Consider the following 21,576-nt stretch of genomic DNA (forward strand, 5'->3'; position numbering starts at 1 on the left):
TTTAGAACTGCAATCCCAACCAATTTAATTTATCTGCAATAGTTTATCAGCAATTATTCAATATAAATTCTCAAACTTGAAAAAAAAAACAAGGAAACGAAACATTGATTTGAAGTAGAAAACATATTCACATAAAAAATATAGGATAAAAATCTCCTTACTTTTGCCATAACTTCCAACTAGCAATTATTGTATACAAAAAAAAATTATCGCTACATTGATATATTATAAAAGTAATCATGCACTCAAATTTTTTATTTTATTTTTGCGATGAAACATAGTAATCTAAATTTACACAAAACATACCAGTGAATTGAAGAAGCAGACTTGCCTAGAAACTTGTTGAGAAAAGTTTGAGACGGGAAAAAAAGAAAGATATATGACTGCGTTTGAACTTTTGTGGATGCAGTAGAAAAGTACAGAACGTGGTAAATATATTTGCGTGATTTATGAGTGTGCAGATAAAACCCTAATAGAATCCTACATCTTCTCTAATTCTGCTTAATAAAATAACGCTAATAACATTAATTATTAGAGATACAACATAAAATAAAATACTGCGAATTTAAATTTGAGATATAACATTTTTATTCTCTTAGCCCAGCTTCTCAATAAACCCAAATTAAAGGAAAATTATTAGGTTCTATTTACTACAAAAATTCCAAAACTCAATGTATGTATATATTTATATATTTTTATTTGACTTTTAACTAGGGCGCAACTACGGACTCCCTCAAGTCCAAGATTATAAAATTTAGCATGACAAAAAAAATCATATTTTAAATCACCAAAATAAATAATTAGACTTAAGTAAAAAGCGGGGCGTTACAACCCTACCCACTTAACAAAAATTTCGTCCTCGAAATTTGTCTTACTAGGAGCTATAAGGGTCGGGTATTTAGCTAGGATTTCATCTTCACACTCCCAAGTTGGTTCCTGGGGACTATGGCGACTCCATTATATTTTAACCAGTGTCACTCGTTGGTTCCTTAGCTCATGGATTTTTCGCTCTAGAATCACAACAGGTTCTTCCTCGAAACTCAAATCCCATTTTTTTTTAAGTGATATCCCACGAAATGTCACCACGTGACTCCGGTCATGCTTATATTCCTCAACATTGATACGTGAAAAACGTTATGCAAAAATTCAAGCTCGGGTGTTAACGCTAAACGATAAGCGACATCTCCAATCCTTTCAAGAATTTCAAAAGGTCCAATGAAACAAGGCCTCAACTTCCTTATCTTGCCAAATCTCAAAACTCCCTTCATTGGTTCTACTTTCAAGGACACCTTATCATTAACTTCAAAATGTAAATCCTTTCGTCTTTTGTTCGCGTATGACTTCTGTCGATCCTGAGCAACTTTGGTTCTATCTCGGATTTTCTTGACCGCATCTACTCTGGTATTTCCAATTATTTCAACAAACCAGAGGGTCATTGATGCTCGGCGTTCACTTGTTGATAAGCCAAACACCATTCCACCTACTTGACTATTGATCTTTTCATTCTATACCACCAAAAAAAAATTTCTTTAAGTCCTGGTACATCTTGGTACTACCGGGATGTGTAGTGTATGCGGTTTTGTGTGTTTCATCCATTATCTCATCTCTCAACTCCTCATTCCCAGGTACACAAATTCTTTTATCCAACACAAGAGTCCCGTCTTGCAAGATTGAAAAACCCTTCGGATCGTCAGACACTCCTCTAGCTCTCATCTTTTGCAAAAACAGATCATCCATCTGTGCTTCCCGGATTATATCTCACAGCGTTGGACGTACTACCAAAGCTGAGATAATTGCATCCGCCTCATCAGGGGAAATCACCACTTCAAGGTTCAACCGCTCGAACTCTTTTACTAACTCTTCTTGTTGAGTCAATCTTCTTGCGGGGTTAGAATTCTTCTTTCTGTTGAGCGCGTCGGCCACCACATTTGCCTTTCCGGGATGGTACATAATCTTGCAATCATAGTCCTTTACTAACTCCAACCATCTTCGTTGTCCATATTCAGCTCTTTCTGCGTGAAAAAAAAAATTAAGGCTCTTGTGGTCCGTGTAAATCTCACACCTACCTCCATAAAGGTAATGCCTCCAAATCTTCAAAGCATGAACTACCGCCGCCAATTCCAAATCATGAGTTGGATAGTTAAGTTCGTGTAACTTCAATTGTCTAGATGCGTAGGCCACGACCTTCCCTTCCTGCATTAACACACAACCAAGCCCTTGTTTCGATGCATCGCTATAGATCACATATCCCTTGGAGCCGTCAGGGATAGTCAAAACTGGTGCAGTTATCAATTTCTCCTTTAGTATTTGGAAACTCCTTTCTCATTTCTCGGTCCACTCAAAAGTTACCCCCTTCCGCGTCAGTTGAGTAAGTGGCCCCGCGATTTTGGAGAATCCCTCAATAAACCTTCTATAGTATCCCGCCAGTCCAAGAAAACTTCGTATCTCGGCTGCATTCGTCGGTACTTTCCGATTGTTCGCCGCTTCAACCTTCAATTGATAATATCCAGAACGTAGATCTATCTTTGAGAAAACTCCTGCACCTTTTAATTGATCGAAGAGATCCTCAATTCTCGGCAATGGATACTTGTTCTTTATGGTGAGTTGATTTAGGTCCCGATAGTCTATGCACATTCTCATACCGCCGTCCTTCTTCTTCATGAACAAAACCGGTGCTCCCTATTGTGACACACTCGGTCTAATATGCCCTCTATTCAACAGCTCCTGTAACTGTGCCTTTAGTTCCTCCAACTCTTTAGGTGCCATTCGGTATGGGGTTTTAGAAACTGGTGCTGCTCCTGGTACGAGATCAATGGTAAACTCCACTTGTCGGTTTGGCGGTAGTCCTGGTATTTCTTCAGGGAACACATCAGGAAATTCACGAACTATCTCGACATCCTCCACCGTTGCCTCCGTTGGTGTTGACCCCATCAAGTTTACTAGAAATCCTTGAACATCAGGCTTTCTCAACATCCCCATTGCTTTCATAGCAGAAAAGACCTTTGGTAACTTACCAACAGTTGCCCCATAGAATGTAAACTCCCTCTCCTCCGGTCTTTGAAATACCACTTCTCTCTGATGACACCTTATAGTGGCATAATTGCTACTTAACCAATCCATCCCTAATATTAGATAAAAATCACGCATCTCTAGAACATGACAGTCGGCCGCTAACCTTTTTCCCCCCAAAATCAGTTCAACGTTTCTTGCCATCCTATCAGTTCTTAGAGTTTCTCCTGAAGGGAGTCTAACATCAAGTACTAAGTTCTCTACTTCCACAAGCACATTGGTTTTCTCACATAGCTCAGCAGATATAAAAGAATGTGACGCACCAGAATAAAAAAATGCTAAGACAGGTAACCCAGAGGTGTTAATCAAGCCAATAAATGAGACATAAGCTACCAGAGTATAACATCTTACAAAACAAAATTTACCATATATAGATTCCTAATACTATCTCTTGCTAATAGTTAACTATTCACAATTGTTCCTCCAATAACACAATTTAAGACGAAGACATCGTCAAAACTTAATATACGCATCCACTTGTTCTAACTATAAATGAGAAAGAATTCGTCTAAAGCTAAACTATGCTATTCATCATCACTACTAATATCTATAATCTCTATGTTGGGGTCCTCTTCGGGATCCTCCTCTTCCTCGGGGTCCTCTTCTTCTATTAGCCCCGCTTCTTCTTCCCCTATGGGCTCTACTTCCTGTTCTGGTACCTCCTCAGGTGCTCCTACGTTTTGTGGGGGTGGTACGGGTTCTTCATCATCGTTTATATGGATTATGCCACGACAAAGTTGATGGCACCTTCGAATCAGCGTAGACATAAATTCTTCGAAATTTATTTGCCTTCGTCCATCGGGTAGAATCCACGATCGGTCCATCTTTGCTTTCCAAGTTATGGCCCAAACCTCGTTAGGCACCATTTGTTCTATATGGTCGGCAGCAGCATATTCAGATATTGGTGGCCCATGGACTCCAATTTGCCGCCACAAATCTCTCCATACCACCATATTTTCCATGAGTCCTATCGTGGTATCCCACTCATGCGACCATAATTTATGTATTGCGTAGGCGTGAAGGTATTCCACAGGTATTCTTCCGTTGTTTACCATTCTAACCTACACACGTAAAGTCTAAGATTCGATCACCTAGGTTTTTCCTACTTTCGAGGACAAAACGAAAAATAATTCACATTTATGTCATGCTTTACAAGATTTTATCATTCAAAAATTTTACAACTCACATTCAATGCCACGTATAAATTCCACCACATATCACCATATAAAAAAATAGTTCATTATTTAAATACTCACCAAAATAAACAAAATAAAATAAATACCTCAAGCAGGAGTGCGCGTCGGAAGTGAGTGATGGTGGTTTTCTCAATCACGAACCAATTTAAGTTTGCAAGTCTACAGAATCGTAGACCTGCTCTGATACCACTAAATGTAACACCCTAAAATTTAATAATCAGAAATAAAATTTTAATTTAAAACTTCCAATTTCATAAAAGTAAACGAACCAAAAACAATACAACTTCATTTTAACCATTTTAAAAACCAAATCGACAAACGGGTTCAGCTGCAGAAAATCGTCTACGAAGCCTTAAACGACTAAATACGTCTACGTCAAGTTCATCGTTCACCAATAAAAATTAAACCAACTACCAAAAACCTTCATAAAATAAAAGCAAGCTTAACCTCAAAATGACTCAAAGAAAATTAATGAATTTAAAGTCTAACGTTCAAAGCGGAACCAAAAGTCCCAATCAACTTCACCACACCCATTCCGCCACGCCGCTCCAAAATCACTGACCTGAAAATATTTTAACGAAAGGGGGTGAGCACAAAAACGTACTCAGTGGTGGGAAACAATAAAGGTGATATGATTTATCCAAACGTGTATTAAATTGTGGAAAACGATACTCATTCGCAACCTGCCTCACCATCACAACATAAATAACACACCTTACCTCACCTGCAAATAATCCAGCCACACAGGCATGGAACCATTCTCAACATCGCCACACAGGCAAATAATCCAGCCACACAGGCATGGAACCATTCACAACATTGCCACCCAGGCAAACAATCCAGCCACACAGGCAAATAATCCAGCCACCCAGGCATGGAACCATTCACAACATTGCCACACAGGCAAACAATCCAGCCACCCAGGCGTGGAAGCATTCACAACATTGCCACACAGGCAAATAATCCAGCCACACAGGCATGGAATAATAATAACCGACTGGCTCAACTGTGCACAGGACCCTGTCATACTCGTCGCCCACAAATCAGTGACTCATCATCACGCTGCCATAAGCACCAATGTGCATACTCACCGTATGCAATCAAACTCGTATCTCAACCACAATATACACGTTGGATTTATAGAAAATATTTCATAAACAATTTTAATTCACATGGCAATTGAATACATATTTATTGAGTTAAAAGAAAATTTCACCCACCTCAATATCACAAGCACAACAAAAGACACTGAATCAATTCCCAGACGAAGATCCTAGTTGCGCCGCACCTAATCCATTCAATACATTAACACTATAAGAGCCTAATTAAGTTTCAACCTTAAATACACAATTTTAAAACAAGCTAATAATTTTGTGACTATAATATATAATCTGAACACGCCTAAAAAAATTTGAACTCAAACAGTAAGCATTATTAATAACCAACTTAGTTATATGAATTTATAAATCATCCGATTTAACTTTTGACATAAATTAAAAAAACTAACCATTTTATCTAATTAATCAAACCTGTTGCTCAATCATTAATACATAACCTTTTTCAAACATCAAGATATTTAGTAACACCTAATCTAAGTGAACTCTCAAAACCATATTCTCGTATGAATAATGTATATGTTGTTAAAAAAAAATAATCATCTTAGAATATCAACTGGAAAGCTTGGGATTTTACAAAATAATAATAATGATTAAAGCAAGCAATTCACTCCAGTAGTCAATTTATAAAAAAAAAAATCGATAAGCATCACATTGGTAATTTTATTATTATTATTATTATTATTATTATTATTATTATTATTATTATTATTATTATTATTATTATTATTATTATTATTATTATTATTATTATTATTATTATTATTTTGAGGAAAAACTTTGAAAACTTCAATACCTATTTGATAATCAACTAGTGAATTAACTATTTAATTCGAATGCAGTTAACTAAATAAATAAAAGAAAATGTAATTTCAATCTTTTAAATACAAACTGAGAAGAAAAGGTTTGCCGGAATAATAACTCTAAATATTTAGAACTGCAATCCCAACCAATTTAATTTATCTGCAATAGTTTATCAGCAATTATTCAATATAAATTCTCAAACTTGAAAAAAAAACAAGGAAACGAAACATTGATTTGAAGTAGAAAACATATTCACATAAAAAATATAGGATAAAAATCTCCTTACTTTTGCCATAACTTCCAACTAGCAATTATTGTATACAAAAAAAAATTATCGCTACATTGATATATTATAAAAGTAATCATGCACTCAAATTTTTTATTTTATTTTTGCGATGAAACATAGTAATCTAAATTTACACAAAACATACCAGTGAATTGAAGAAGCAGACTTGCCTAGAAACTTGTTGAGAAAAGTTTGAGACGGGAAAAAAAGAAAGATATATGACTGCGTTTGAACTTTTGTGGATGCAGTAGAAAAGTACAGAACGTGGTAAATATATTTGCGTGATTTATGAGTGTGCAGATAAAACCCTAATAGAATCCTACATCTTCTCTAATTCTGCTTAATAAAATAACGCTAATAACATTAATTATTAGAGATACAACATAAAATAAAATACTGCGAATTTAAATTTGAGATATAACATTTTTATTCTCTTAGCCCAGCTTCTCAATAAACCCAAATTAAAGGAAAATTATTAGGTTCTATTTACTACAAAAATTCCAAAACTCAATGTATGTATATATTTATATATTTTTATTTGACTTTTAACTAGGGCGCAACTACGGACTCCCTCAAGTCCAAGATTATAAAATTTAGCATGACAAAAAAAATCATATTTTAAATCACCAAAATAAATAATTAGACTTAAGTAAAAAGCGGGGCGTTACAACCCTACCCACTTAACAAAAATTTCGTCCTCGAAATTTGTCTTACTAGGAGCTATAAGGGTCGGGTATTTAGCTAGGATTTCATCTTCACACTCCCAAGTTGGTTCCTGGGGACTATGGCGACTCCATTATATTTTAACCAGTGTCACTCGTTGGTTCCTTAGCTCATGGATTTTTCGCTCTAGAATCACAACAGGTTCTTCCTCGAAACTCAAATCCCATTTTTTTTAAGTGATATCCCACGAAATGTCACCACGTGACTCCGGTCATGCTTATATTCCTCAACATTGATACGTGAAAAACGTTATGCAAAAATTCAAGCTCGGGTGTTAACGCTAAACGATAAGCGACATCTCCAATCCTTTCAAGAATTTCAAAAGGTCCAATGAAACAAGGCCTCAACTTCCTTATCTTGCCAAATCTCAAAACTCCCTTCATTGGTTCTACTTTCAAGGACACCTTATCATTAACTTCAAAATGTAAATCCTTTCGTCTTTTGTTCGCGTATGACTTCTGTCGATCCTGAGCAACTTTGGTTCTATCTCGGATTTTCTTGACCGCATCTACTCTGGTATTTCCAATTATTTCAACAAACCAGAGGGTCATTGATGCTCGGCGTTCACTTGTTGATAAGCCAAACACCATTCCACCTACTTGACTATTGATCTTTTCATTCTATACCACCAAAAAAAATTTCTTTAAGTCCTGGTACATCTTGGTACTACCGGGATGTGTAGTGTATGCGGTTTTGTGTGTTTCATCCATTATCTCATCTCTCAACTCCTCATTCCCAGGTACACAAATTCTTTTATCCAACACAAGAGTCCCGTCTTGCAAGATTGAAAAACCCTTCGGATCGTCAGACACTCCTCTAGCTCTCATCTTTTGCAAAAACAGATCATCCATCTGTGCTTCCCGGATTATATCTCACAGCGTTGGACGTACTACCAAAGCTGAGATAATTGCATCCGCCTCATCAGGGGAAATCACCACTTCAAGGCTCAACCGCTCGAACTCTTTTACTAACTCTTCTTGTTGAGTCAATCTTCTTGCGGGGTTAGAATTCTTCTTTCTGTTGAGCGCGTCGGCCACCACATTTGCCTTTCCGGGATGGTACATAATCTTGCAATCATAGTCCTTTACTAACTCCAACCATCTTCGTTGTCCATATTCAGCTCTTTCTGCGTGAAAAAAAAAATTAAGGCTCTTGTGGTCCGTGTAAATCTCACACCTACCTCCATAAAGGTAATGCCTCCAAATCTTCAAAGCATGAACTACCGCCGCCAATTCCAAATCATGAGTTGGATAGTTAAGTTCGTGTAACTTCAATTGTCTAGATGCGTAGGCCACGACCTTCCCTTCCTGCATTAACACACAACCAAGCCCTTGTTTCGATGCATCGCTATAGATCACATATCCCTTGGAGCCGTCAGGGATAGTCAAAACTGGTGCAGTTATCAATTTCTCCTTTAGTATTTGGAAACTCCTTTCTCATTTCTCGGTCCACTCAAAAGTTACCCCCTTCCGCGTCAGTTGAGTAAGTGGCCCCGCGATTTTGGAGAATCCCTCAATAAACCTTCTATAGTATCCCGCCAGTCCAAGAAAACTTCGTATCTCGGCTGCATTCGTCGGTACTTTCCGATTGTTCGCCGCTTCAACCTTCAATTGATAATATCCAGAACGTAGATCTATCTTTGAGAAAACTCCTGCACCTTTTAATTGATCGAAGAGATCCTCAATTCTCGGCAATGGATACTTGTTCTTTATGGTGAGTTGATTTAGGTCCCGATAGTCTATGCACATTCTCATACCGCCGTCCTTCTTCTTCATGAACAAAACCGGTGCTCCCTATTGTGACACACTCGGTCTAATATGCCCTCTATTCAACAGCTCCTGTAACTGTGCCTTTAGTTCCTCCAACTCTTTAGGTGCCATTCGGTATGGGGTTTTAGAAACTGGTGCTGCTCCTGGTACGAGATCAATGGTAAACTCCACTTGTCGGTTTGGCGGTAGTCCTGGTATTTCTTCAGGGAACACATCAGGAAATTCACGAACTATCTCGACATCCTCCACCGTTGCCTCCGTTGGTGTTGACCCCATCAAGTTTACTAGAAATCCTTGAACATCAGGCTTTCTCAACATCCCCATTGCTTTCATAGCAGAAAAGACCTTTGGTAACTTACCAACAGTTGCCCCATAGAATGTAAACTCCCTCTCCTCCGGTCTTTGAAATACCACTTCTCTCTGATGACACCTTATAGTGGCATAATTGCTACTTAACCAATCCATCCCTAATATTAGATAAAAATCACGCATCTCTAGAACATGACAGTCGGCCGCTAACCTTTTTTCCCCCCAAAATCAGTTCAACGTTTCTTGCCATCCTATCAGTTCTTAGAGTTTCTCCTGAAGGGAGTCTAACATCAAGTACTAAGTTCTCTACTTCCACAAGCACATTGGTTTTCTCACATAGCTCAGCAGATATAAAAGAATGTGACGCACCAGAATAAAAAAATGCTAAGACAGGTAACCCAGAGGTGTTAATCAAGCCAATAAATGAGACATAAGCTACCAGAGTATAACATCTTACAAAACAAAATTTACCATATATAGATTCCTAATACTATCTCTTGCTAATAGTTAACTATTCACAATTGTTCCTCCAATAACACAATTTAAGACGAAGACATCGTCAAAACTTAATATACGCATCCACTTGTTCTAACTATAAATGAGAAAGAATTCGTCTAAAGCTAAACTATGCTATTCATCATCACTACTAATATCTATAATCTCTATGTTGGGGTCCTCTTCGGGATCCTCCTCTTCCTCGGGGTCCTCTTCTTCTATTAGCCCCGCTTCTTCTTCCCCTATGGGCTCTACTTCCTGTTCTGGTACCTCCTCAGGTGCTCCTACGTTTTGTGGGGGTGGTACGGGTTCTTCATCATCGTTTATATGGATTATGCCACGACAAAGTTGATGGCACCTTCGAATCAGCGTAGACATAAATTCTTCGAAATTTATTTGCCTTCGTCCATCGGGTAGAATCCACGATCGGTCCATCTTTGCTTTCCAAGTTATGGCCCAAACCTCGTTAGGCACCATTTGTTCTATATGGTCGGCAGCAGCATATTCAGATATTGGTGGCCCATGGACTCCAATTTGCCGCCACAAATCTCTCCATACCACCATATTTTCCATGAGTCCTATCGTGGTATCCCACTCATGCGACCATAATTTATGTATTGCGTAGGCGTGAAGGTATTCCACAGGTATTCTTCCGTTGTTTACCATTCTAACCTACACACGTAAAGTCTAAGATTCGATCACCTAGGTTTTTCCTACTTTCGAGGACAAAACGAAAAAATAATTCACATTTATGTCATGCTTTACAAGATTTTATCATTCAAAAATTTTACAACTCACATTCAATGCCACGTATAAATTCCACCACATATCACCATATAAAAAAATAGTTCATTATTTAAATACTCACCAAAATAAACAAAATAAAATAAATACCTCAAGCAGGAGTGCGCGTCGGAAGTGAGTGATGGTGGTTTTCTCAATCACGAACCAATTTAAGTTTGCAAGTCTACAGAATCGTAGACCTGCTCTGATACCACTAAATGTAACACCCTAAAATTTAATAATCAGAAATAAAATTTTAATTTAAAACTTCCAATTTCATAAAAGTAAACGAACCAAAAACAATACGACTTCGTTTTAACCAATTTAAACACCAAATGGACAAAACGGGTTCAGCTGCAGAAAATCGTCTACGAAGCCTTAAACGACTAAATACGTCTACATCAAGTTCATCGTTCACCAAAAAAATTAAACCAACTACCAAAAACCTTCATAAAATAAAAGCAAGCTTAACCTCAAAATGACTCAAAGAAAATTAATGAATTTAAAGTCTAACGTTCAAAGCGGAACCAAAAGTCCAATCAACTTCACCACACCCATTCCGCCACGCCGCTCCAAAATCACTGACCTGAAAATATTTTAACGAAAGGGGGTGAGCACAAAAACGTACTCAGTGGTGGGAAACAATAAAGGTGATATGATTTATCCAAACGTGTATTAAATTGTGGAAAACGATACTCATTCGCAACCTGCCTCACCATCACAACATAAATATCACACCTTACCTCACCTGCAAATAATCCAGCCACACAGGCATGGAACCATTCTCAACATCGCCACACAGGCAAATAATCCAGCCACACAGGCATGGAACCATTCACAACATTGCCACCCAGGCAAACAATCCAGCCACACAGGCATGGAACCATTCACAACATTGCCACACAGGCAAATAATCCAGCCACCCAGGCATGGAACCATTCACAACATTGCCACACAGGCAAACAATCCAGCCACCCAGGCGTGGAAGCATTCACAACATTGCCACATAGGCAAATAATCCAGCCACACAGGCATGGAATAATAATAACCGACTGGCTCAACTGTGCACAGGACCCTGTCATACTCGTCGCCCACAAATCAGTGACTCATCATCACGCTGCCATAAGCACCAATGCGCATACTCACCGTATGCAATCAAACTCGTATCTCAACCACAATATACACGTTGGATTTATAGAAAATATTTCATAAACAATTTTAATTCACATGGCAATTGAATACATATTTATTGAGTTAAAAGAAAATTTCACCCACCTCAATATCACAAGCACAACAAAAGACACTGAATCAATTCCCAGACGAAGATCCTAGTTGCGCCGCACCTAATCCATTCAATACATTAACACTATAAGAGCCTAATTAAGTTTCAACCTTAAATACACAATTTTAAAACAAGCTAATAATTTTGTGACTATAATATATAATCTGAACACGCCTAAAAAAATTTGAACTCAAACAGTAAGCATTATTAATAACCAACTTAGTTATATGAATTTATAAATCATCCGATTTAACTTTTGACATAAATTAAAAAAACTAACCATTTTATCTAATTAATCAAACCTGTTGCTCAATCATTAATACATAACCTTTTTCAAACATCAAGATATTTAGTAACACCTAATCTAAGTGAACTCTCAAAACCATATTCTCGTATGAATAATGTATATGTTGTTAAAAAAAAATAATCATCTTAGAATATCAACTGGAAAGCTTGGGATTTTACAAAATAATAATAATGATTAAAGCAAGCAATTCACTCCAGTAGTCAATTTATAAAAAAAAAAATCGATAAGCACCACATTGGTAATTTTATTATTATTATTATTATTATTATTATTATTATTATTATTATTATTATTATTATTATTATTATTATTATTATTATTATTATTATTATTATTATTATTATTATTATTATTTTGAGGAAAAACTTTGAAAACTTCAATACCTATTTGATAATCAACTAATGAATTAACTATTTAATTCGAATGCAGTTAACTAAATAAATAAAAGAAAATGTAATTTCAATCTTTTAAATACAAACTGAGAAGAAAAGGTTTGCCGGAATAATAACTCTAAATATTTAGAACTGCAATCCCAACCAATTTAATTTATCTGCAATAGTTTATTAGCAATTATTCAATATAAATTCTCAAACTTGAAAAAAAAACAAGGAAACGAAACATTGATTTGAAGTAGAAAACATATTCACATAAAAAATATAGGATAAAAATCTCCTTACTTTTGCCATAACTTCCAACTAGCAATTATTGTATACAAAAAAAAATTATCGCTACATTGATATATTATAAAAGTAATCATGCACTCAAATTTTTTATTTTATTTTTGCGATGAAACATAGTAATCTAAATTTACACAAAACATACCAGTGAATTGAAGAAGCAGACTTGCCTAGAAACTTGTTGAGAAAAGTTTGAGACGAGAAAAAAAGAAAGATATATGACTGCGTTTGAACTTTTGTGGATGCAGTAGAAAAGTACAGAACGTGGTAAATATATTTGCGTGATTTATGAGTGTGCAGATAAAACCCTAATAGAATCCTACATCTTCTCTAATTCTGCTTAATAAAATAACGCTAATAACATTAATTATTAGAGATACAACATAAAATAAAATACTGCGAATTTAAATTTGAGATATAACATTTTTATTCTCTTAGCCCAGCTTCTCAATAAACCCAAATTAAAGGAAAATTATTAGGTTCTATTTACTACAAAAATTCCAAAACTCAATGTATGTATATATTTATATATTTTTATTTGACTTTTAACTAGGGCGCAACTACGGACTCCCTCAAGTCCAAGATTATAAAATTTAGCATGACAAAAAAAATCATATTTTAAATCACCAAAATAAATAATTAGACTTAAGTAAAAAGCGGGGCGTTACAGTTATGCTTAACTTGGAATTCAGCTCAACTCTCTTCAAAATCCTTACTGTTGAAGCTGCCATGTATCACTCTATTGAAATCTGCACAAACCATTTCAATATTAGCAATTCCTTTAAATTTCTTTGAGCTTTTTGAAACAATATGCCACGAGCAATAGCGATGGACGCTGTCAGGCAATATTTCTCTCAATGCAATTGTAATGCTTTCATCTTGATCTCTTAAAATTGTTGTAGGTTGAACACCCCCATTGCATCCAACCAATTCCTAAAAAACGATTTAAATAATTCTGCACGCTCGTCGCTCAACAAACAACATCCTAGTAGAATGGACTGATGGTGATGGTTAACCCCGACCACAGTTCTGAAAGGCATATTGTATTGATTCACGAGATAAGTCGTGTCAAAACTCACGACGTCATGAAAATCTTGATACGCAGCTTGACTTCGCGGATGAATCCATTGGACATGGTGGAGTCTAGAATCATCGTCAATATCCAGTAGATAAAAAAAATATCAATCGTTTAACTAATTATTGAATGGCAGTGGCATCTCCATCACCAAGTCTTAACCTCCTCATCTTATCAACATAATTTATGCAATCTTTCATCAAAGCACCCAAATTGGGTGGTCCACCAGCAAGAACTTCCATCATCCTAACACTCTTACATAGACGTAATCCAGCAGGGTCATACACATCTAAATGGACCTTCAAATTGGTTGACAAGTGCTTATGTGTCGTCATAAATTCACTCATGTGCGACTCAAGCTTATGGTTATGCTCATTGCAAACTTTGGAAACCTTCCACTTGTCGTGGTCTTGTTTTATTGCATTTAAACGAGCAAGGCAATTAATCTTTTTGGTGTACTTCTTCACATTTGCTTCCGAGCCCTTTCGCATGAGATCATAAGATACTTATCACGTGTGTTTCTAGTTGAAACACTAAATCCGCTACCTTGGCAAAGGCTTGATAAGCTATAAACAGACGTTTCCTATTTTCAAATTTTAAACCATATTGCGGAACATTTTGCATCATCTTCTCACACCCCAGCTGATCAACTCCAAATAAATCTTCGTCATTCTCCATAATCTCATGTTGCTCTTCTTCATCTTGATTTAAAAAATCGTGTAAATCTACTCCATCTTCGTCGAAAAGCTCTTCTCCATTTTAATCTGAAATTTCGTCTGAGTCTTCTCCATCTTCGCCGAAAAGCTCATGCATCTTAGCCCTTCTTGTTGCATCTAAATATAGAACAAATAGAATATATGAATGGATGATAAATTTGCGCCTCTAAATAGCTTCAGTAGTTTCTATTATATGAACTAACTAGGATATTTCACTAAATTGTGATTTGAAGTAACGTGCTACAAATAAATGGAGATTCACAGAATTAGCTTTCGTTGATATTTAAAACGATACTAGTACGTCCATTCGTGCGATGCACAATAAAAATCAAACTTAAACGACATATATAAATAAATAAAAACAAAAACAAAATATAAATAAATATAAAATATGCTTTTAAAAAAATCTATATTAATTACTCAATAAAACTCCTAAGTTTTCAACATAAAGTGTAATGATAATTATAATTATTAAATAAATTTCGAAATCATTCCATAATAATAATTAGCATTTCATTTAATATTTTTACTCTTGTTGTGCCCAAAAATAACACCTTGCAAAAGAGAGTAACAAGAACACGAGAAAAAACGTAGAAACGTAGAACTTTGTATTGATTTAGCGTAAGGCTTTGAGAACAAATAAGACAATGATAGTTGATGATTTTACACTAGGGTTTTACATGTATTGATAGATAGTAACTATGAATTCTAGTTGGAGAAGGACTCCTCAATTTGAATTATACTAGTATTGGACTTCTTCATGTTTATCATGCTTTCTCCATATCAATCTTATCTTTAAGCTTGGGCTGGTCAGGAAGTGTTGGGCTTTTCGGGATGAAACGGGCCTCTTGGAATTGGGCTCTGTCGGCTCTGTGCAGTGGTGCTTTGTGTTAGACAGTGCTGACTTGGGCTTGGCGGGGCTGCCTTTCATAGATCTCCCATGTACTTGACTGTTTGCCTCCAATGTTGTACGAATGCATGTTTTTGTCCTCATCAACTCATATATTTTTTATATATATAAATAAATAAACTATAATTATATGAATTAAATATTCCACATCATCATAGAGATGATAGCTAAACAACACATTTGATTAGAAAAAGCAAATTAATTGATTAATTATCATGTCAAAATAATTAAGAAAAAACTATATTTGTAGGTTACTAATTATAAAGGCATTAATTAGTGAGTGGTTGTTACATGCAAACCAAAGTGTATTGGGCCTTAAAAAAATACAAATTGGGGTATGCAAACAGACGATCATTTCCCTATAAATAGTTAAGCACGCCATTAACCCTAATCTTCATTATCCTACTTCATAGCTTTCTACCTCTCAGTCTTTAACAATGGCAGATCACAAAAGCCCCAAAAGAACCCCACTGAGGAAAAATACACCAACAAAAAGTCGTAAGATGAGTTCACCAAATAATTACATCACTCCCCAAACTAACACCGACAAAGAAGATGAAGTCGTCTGAATGGAGTATTCCAGCTTCGCCCAAAAGTTTGGAGATCATCTATAAATGCCTCAGAGAAGAGACTACGAAACTGAAGAGTGATGTTCATGGGTTGTTGACGGAGCTGTCGTTTGAGCTTCGTGCAAATAAATAATCCTGTGCCCACAACTAGACTAGCTAGTGGTAAGTCCAGAGTCGAATCCACAGGGAACTGAGCAGTAACTTCTCCTGCAAGGGTGTCACTAAAAAAGTTTTATTTTCTGTAGTGTTCTGACCAAAACGTGGTTGTGGGCAGAACGGGTATCCAACCTAAACTGAAATAACAAAGGAGATAAATCAAATAACAAAACAATTCTGACTTGGGTTCAAATCACTAAACATGAATTAACACTCGATCATTGGTGCAAAGATTAATCACTATATTCGCATACCAGTGGTTATAGGCATAAGAATTGTTGTGCCCCTATTGTCACTCGTCACGCACACAACAAACCCCTTGCCCAATCTATCCTTTCAGTTTATGATTCCTTAGAAGGGTCAGCTAATGGAAATCAACTACCCCGGACAACATCCACACTCTCTGCGATGGCCTATTACTAGTTGTGCTTTGCCCAGAATGCTTTAAGAATTAGATAGACCCACTTGACTTTTACGCCGATATTTCACAGCAGTCACGGCTCCAACACCAGTTGTACTATTTTGGAGGTCGATGGCAACTCGCCTTATGCCCAAATTATTACTTGTGGTCAGAACTTCCTAGTTAACTAGTGATCAATTAATTAACCAAGTTGTTACAACCTTTTTTGGAATCAAACCTAGTGTATCGGGAATATACTCATATAGTTGTTATGCTCAAATTAGACCTCTCGAGTTTATTCATTCATGCTTAGATCTTCTTTCCCAAATCAGAATATAAACTTAGCCAACCATAACGTAAATAACACAAGCAAAAGATGCAAAGGAAAACATAACTGGAATTGAAATTACTTAAATGAAAATCGAAGTACCTATGGCCGAAAGTGCCGTGCAAAACATAAACAGAAAAGTACGAGGTTACGCCCACAGCCTGGGCTAGCTTCAACTCTCAAACAATGCACAACAGAACGGAATTTCAGCACCCTTGGCTTGTGAAGCTCGTCGGGTATTTATAGGAGTCATTAGGGTACGAAGGCCCAGCCCATTAGGTGTGGCCGGATCCATGCAAGCATGGAGATGCTTATCCCTTTTCAGACCTAATCTTCATGAAGATATGTTTCCTTTTGGATAAGGCGTTGGTTTGGCCTTATCGGTCTCTTTTGGATAGTTGCCGCCTTCCGCCTTTCTCGGACTCCCACTTGCATTCCTTCCTCGCCCGTCTGTTGTGCCTCCGTATTCTCTTGCCTTCCTTCCTTCTCTTGCCTGCCAGCTCTCGTGCGGTACTTATGGGCATAAGGGATGGTTTTGCTCCAAAATCCCTTTGCTTCTGGCACATACCTCTTTCACGAGAGGTGACAGCACTTTCGACCCCTGGAGTGCTCGAAGGATTCCGCTGCTCGGCTGATTTCGCTGCTCGGATGATTCCGCTGCTCGACTGATTTCGTTGCTCGGATGATTCCTCTGGCAAAGCCGACTTCGCTGCTCTGGCATTTTGATTCCGCTGGCAGTTTGATTTCTCTAGCGAAGCCGACTTCGCTGCTCTGGCACTTTGAATCCGCTGGCGGCTTTGATTCCTCTGGCATTTTGAATTCGCTGGCGGCTTTGATTCCTCTGGGCCTTTTGAATCCTCTGGCAGCTTGATTTCTCTGGCCTTTTGAATCCTCTGGCAGCTTGATTTCTCTGGTCTTTTGAATCCTCTGGCACTCCGCTTCTCTGGCATTTTGGCCTCTTTCCCACAAGTTGGTCCTGCCATTGAACTAGGCCCTCCCATGCGACCAAACGACACAAAAACAAGGAAAAAGACTCGATCTAGACTTAAAACAAACACAAAAACAGAGCACAAACCTGGGCTCATCACACGCACACACTTTAAACACGATTGTCCTCAAGCGTGCATGCATGATTTTTGCCCAAGTACAGATACGGACGAAACATAAAAGAGAAAACGAAAACACACAGCATGTTATACTCTCTCAGTCCAACAGTAAAATGAAGATCAAAAGAAATAACAAGTAGCTTGATCAAACAATCAAAATTGCCATCAGTTGAGTCAAGATCGGGTTCTGGGTATAAGGATGTTCCTCCCCTTTCACTCTTTCTCTCAAGTGTTTAGGCTCGTGTTTACACTCCAAACATCTTGATTGGGTTCTGACCATAAGCTTGCCTATCTTCTATTGTCTTCTCCTTTAGTCAAAGCCCTAGGTGCATCTCATTAGGTCTTTCATGGGTTGTAATGTGGCTTAAGGCATAAGGTGAGAATTTTTGGTACGAGGCTAAGGTCATTCTGAACTTCATTCTGGGCCACAGACTTCCCAGATTCTTTTGATCCTTGCCTATTCTTGCGGGCTTAAGCACATTTTTCCCTTTATTCTTCCTCTTCTTTTTTTATGGACTTTTTCTATTTTGGGATTAGATGTCCCATTTTGCAATTTCTTTGCACAAGTCCTGCCCCATAGGATCCACTACACTATCTCCCTTTATTTTGCCCTTAAGTTCAGTTTTGACCGGGACGGCTCAAATCTAGGCAAATTTATAAGTGAATTCAAAAAAATTATTAAGCTCAAAAGGGGTTGCAAGTGATAGATGTAGGGTTGGTCAGTTTGGCTCAGTGGGCTAAAGAAAGAATTTGCCTAAATCATTCAACACACCTAGACTATGTACACAGGGTTCGACTAAGAATCAAGGCAAGTTCTAGCATCACCCTAAATCAAGATGTCAAAACTTCACACAATGAAAGAAAGAATTGTTTTGGGCATAAAGCAATTTTAAAAGCTCAAATCCTCACAAGGTATGCCCAATTCCCTATCCATCGTCCTCAACTACATACGGCACAAAGTTTGCATAATTTCACTCACAAAATTGCACTTTCAAATCATCACAACTGAGTAACATCGATTGTACAGCATGCTTGACACAAAAACTTTTAAAAACATAAAAACATAAAAAGATACCGGGTCTTCCCTCCCACTCACATACTTTGCCTTAAGGTAAAGGGTGCGAGAACAAGGATTACCCGGTAAAGCAACAACGGACGCCCTGGCCCCCCACACACACACACTTTGCTTTGGGCAAAGTGGGTGTGTAGAGGGGGTCAAGGAAAACACAAACAAAATAAACGGAATAAAAACACAAAGACGCAACAAAACAAACAGAACAAAAACACAAAGACGCAACAAAACAAACTAAAAACTAACATCCTAGGGAGGGTAGAATTCAAGGGGCAGGTGCAGGTGGGTACCTGAACCCTTGATGCTTGAAGAAGGCCAGAAGGGCCTTCTGGGTCGTTGCCAGTGCTTTCTAGGTCTCCACAATCAGGGACTCGATTATGTCCAGCTGACTCTCCTCTTCCTCCTCTGACTCTGACTCCTCCACCTTTTCTTTTCCTTTTCCCACAGCGGGGCTTTGGCCTTCGGCCGCTGAAAATTCCCTCTCGTCTGGATTGATAAATTTGGGCACACCCCGATCCATTCTGACATCCTTCATGCGGATCAGGGCTTCGATGTTCAGCTTCTCCGCCTCAATCTTGGTGTTCCCCTCCTCGATCTCAATCTCATTCGCCTTGGCAAAAGCGGTGGTGAACTGAATGCAGGAAAGCCTCTGATTAGGCTTGCTGATGATGGAATCGATGTGCTCGATCAGAAAGGCTCCAAAGTTGAGCCTCACCCCGCTGTGCATTGCCCAAAGGATGTAGAGATCCTTTTTGGACATAGCATTTCCGCTGTCAATTTTGCCGAAGAAGGAGTACGAGAGAATGCGATGGCAAACCCTCAGGGCTGAGTCGCGAATCATATGCCCTTTTACCTTCTGGGTTCTGAACTGGCCTCCATCGCCGATCTCTGCCCAAATCACATCCCACTCTTGTGCAGTAAAGGTGGGGATTCCTCTCTTCGTGTCCTTGTATTCCTTCTTTTGCAGGTCTTTCAGTTCCGCCATTCCCAAGTTGAGGTTGAGTTCATTCACTGACATGTCTCTGACTTCTCCCTTCATAGAAAAGCTCATGCCCAAAGGTCCGCAGGCTTGGTTGATGTCCACCTGTACCGATTCAAACACCTCCCTGACCACCTCCTCGTATGCGTGCCCTAGCCACTCCAGAAACGCCTTCCATCCAATGTTGTTGAAATACTCCTTCACCTTGTCCACTATGCCCAGGGGTTTCAGTGCGTCCATGTCCGAAATTTTGGGCACATCAATTCCTTTCACCGCCTTCTTCTTGCTCCTCGATGTTGATGCCGGTTCTCCCTTTATCATTCGGATCGGGGTCGGGTTGATCATTTTCTTCATCTTCTTCGCCGGATTTTCCTCTTGCTCTTCGCCGGATTCCCCTTCCTCGCTCTGCATCTCCGAACCAGAGGGTTCGTTTCTTTCGTTGGATGATCCTTCGGCCGGCGTGGCCGATTTCTCGGCCGTCGATTTCTTCCTCATCGGAGCAGTGGGGGTGCGCTTCTTTTTTGATGGCTCTTCCTCGCCTTCCTTCGCCTTGCCTTCTCCTTCAGCTGCATGCTGGTCTCTGGCGCCGAGAGTAAGGACGTCTATCTCCGCCGTGAGTTGCTCAATGGCATGTTCGTCCACCGGCGAGGGGCTCTCGGTTTGCGGTAGGGTTCTGGATGAGGGGGTAGGTGTAGTGTCCATCGGAAGTGGTTTTTGGCGTGGGTTTTTTTTCGAAGCTTTTGGTTTTGACGGTGGGGGGCTTTCTCCGGTGAGATCGATTTCGGTTCCTTGGGGTATTCCTCGGAGTTTGTTTTTGGGTTTGGTGGATACCATGGTGGCTGGGTGATTTTGTATTCGAAAGGCCAAGAAAGGGGGTGGTGATTATGGGAAGTTGGATAGTTAGGGTGGTGACGTCGTGGTAGGGGTTTTAGGGTTTTGGGGGTGTAGGGGCTGACAACTGTCACTTGATGTGACGTGCGTCAGGCGGCTTCAGCCGCGTTTTGCCCGAGAGCCCCCTTTTGCCCTGGAATCTATGCTTCTCCAATTGACTGCTCTTTGCCCATAACTGCTCCCCCTGTATCTGCAAAACACATTCAAACTTCCGCGAAGGCGGAAACTCAAACTCGCCCACAGCTGTGCGCATAACTGGGTTCCTAGGCAAACAAAAAAACGAAAGCGAAACAAAACTAAAAGAAAAATAAACTAAACAAAAATACCAGGTTACCTCCTAGCCAGTGCCCTATTTATCGTCCTGGGCATGACGTGATACCTTCCAATTAGTCCGAGGTGCTTGTGGCTGGGTCGAGATCCAGTTCCTCCCCAGCGTCGGGCTTATGCCCATAATAGGCTTTCAGCTTTGTCCATTCACCTTGAACACTTTCCCAGATTTTGGATTTCCGATCTCAACAGCTCCATTTGGGAATTGGGTCTTCACCATAAATGGGCCGGT

General features: G+C 38.6%; 2 protein-coding genes across 2 annotated transcripts; both read right to left on the minus strand.

Moving 5' to 3' along the window:
* Positions 1-2,679: 2,679 nt before the first annotated feature.
* LOC130998589 (uncharacterized) lies at positions 2,680-3,120 on the minus strand. Its single transcript, XM_057924003.1, has one exon. It carries the CDS (start codon positions 3,118-3,120, stop codon positions 2,680-2,682), a length of 441 nt encoding a protein of 146 aa, XP_057779986.1.
* A 5,866-nt stretch (positions 3,121-8,986) lies between these two features.
* Positions 8,987-9,427, minus strand: LOC130998590 (uncharacterized). The gene has a single exon (XM_057924005.1). It carries the CDS (start codon positions 9,425-9,427, stop codon positions 8,987-8,989), a length of 441 nt encoding a protein of 146 aa, XP_057779988.1.
* Positions 9,428-21,576: the final 12,149 nt, after the last annotated feature.

Source organism: Salvia miltiorrhiza, chromosome 8, assembly GCF_028751815.1.
Source record: "Salvia miltiorrhiza cultivar Shanhuang (shh) chromosome 8, IMPLAD_Smil_shh, whole genome shotgun sequence".
NCBI classification, from domain to species: domain Eukaryota; kingdom Viridiplantae; phylum Streptophyta; class Magnoliopsida; order Lamiales; family Lamiaceae; genus Salvia; species Salvia miltiorrhiza.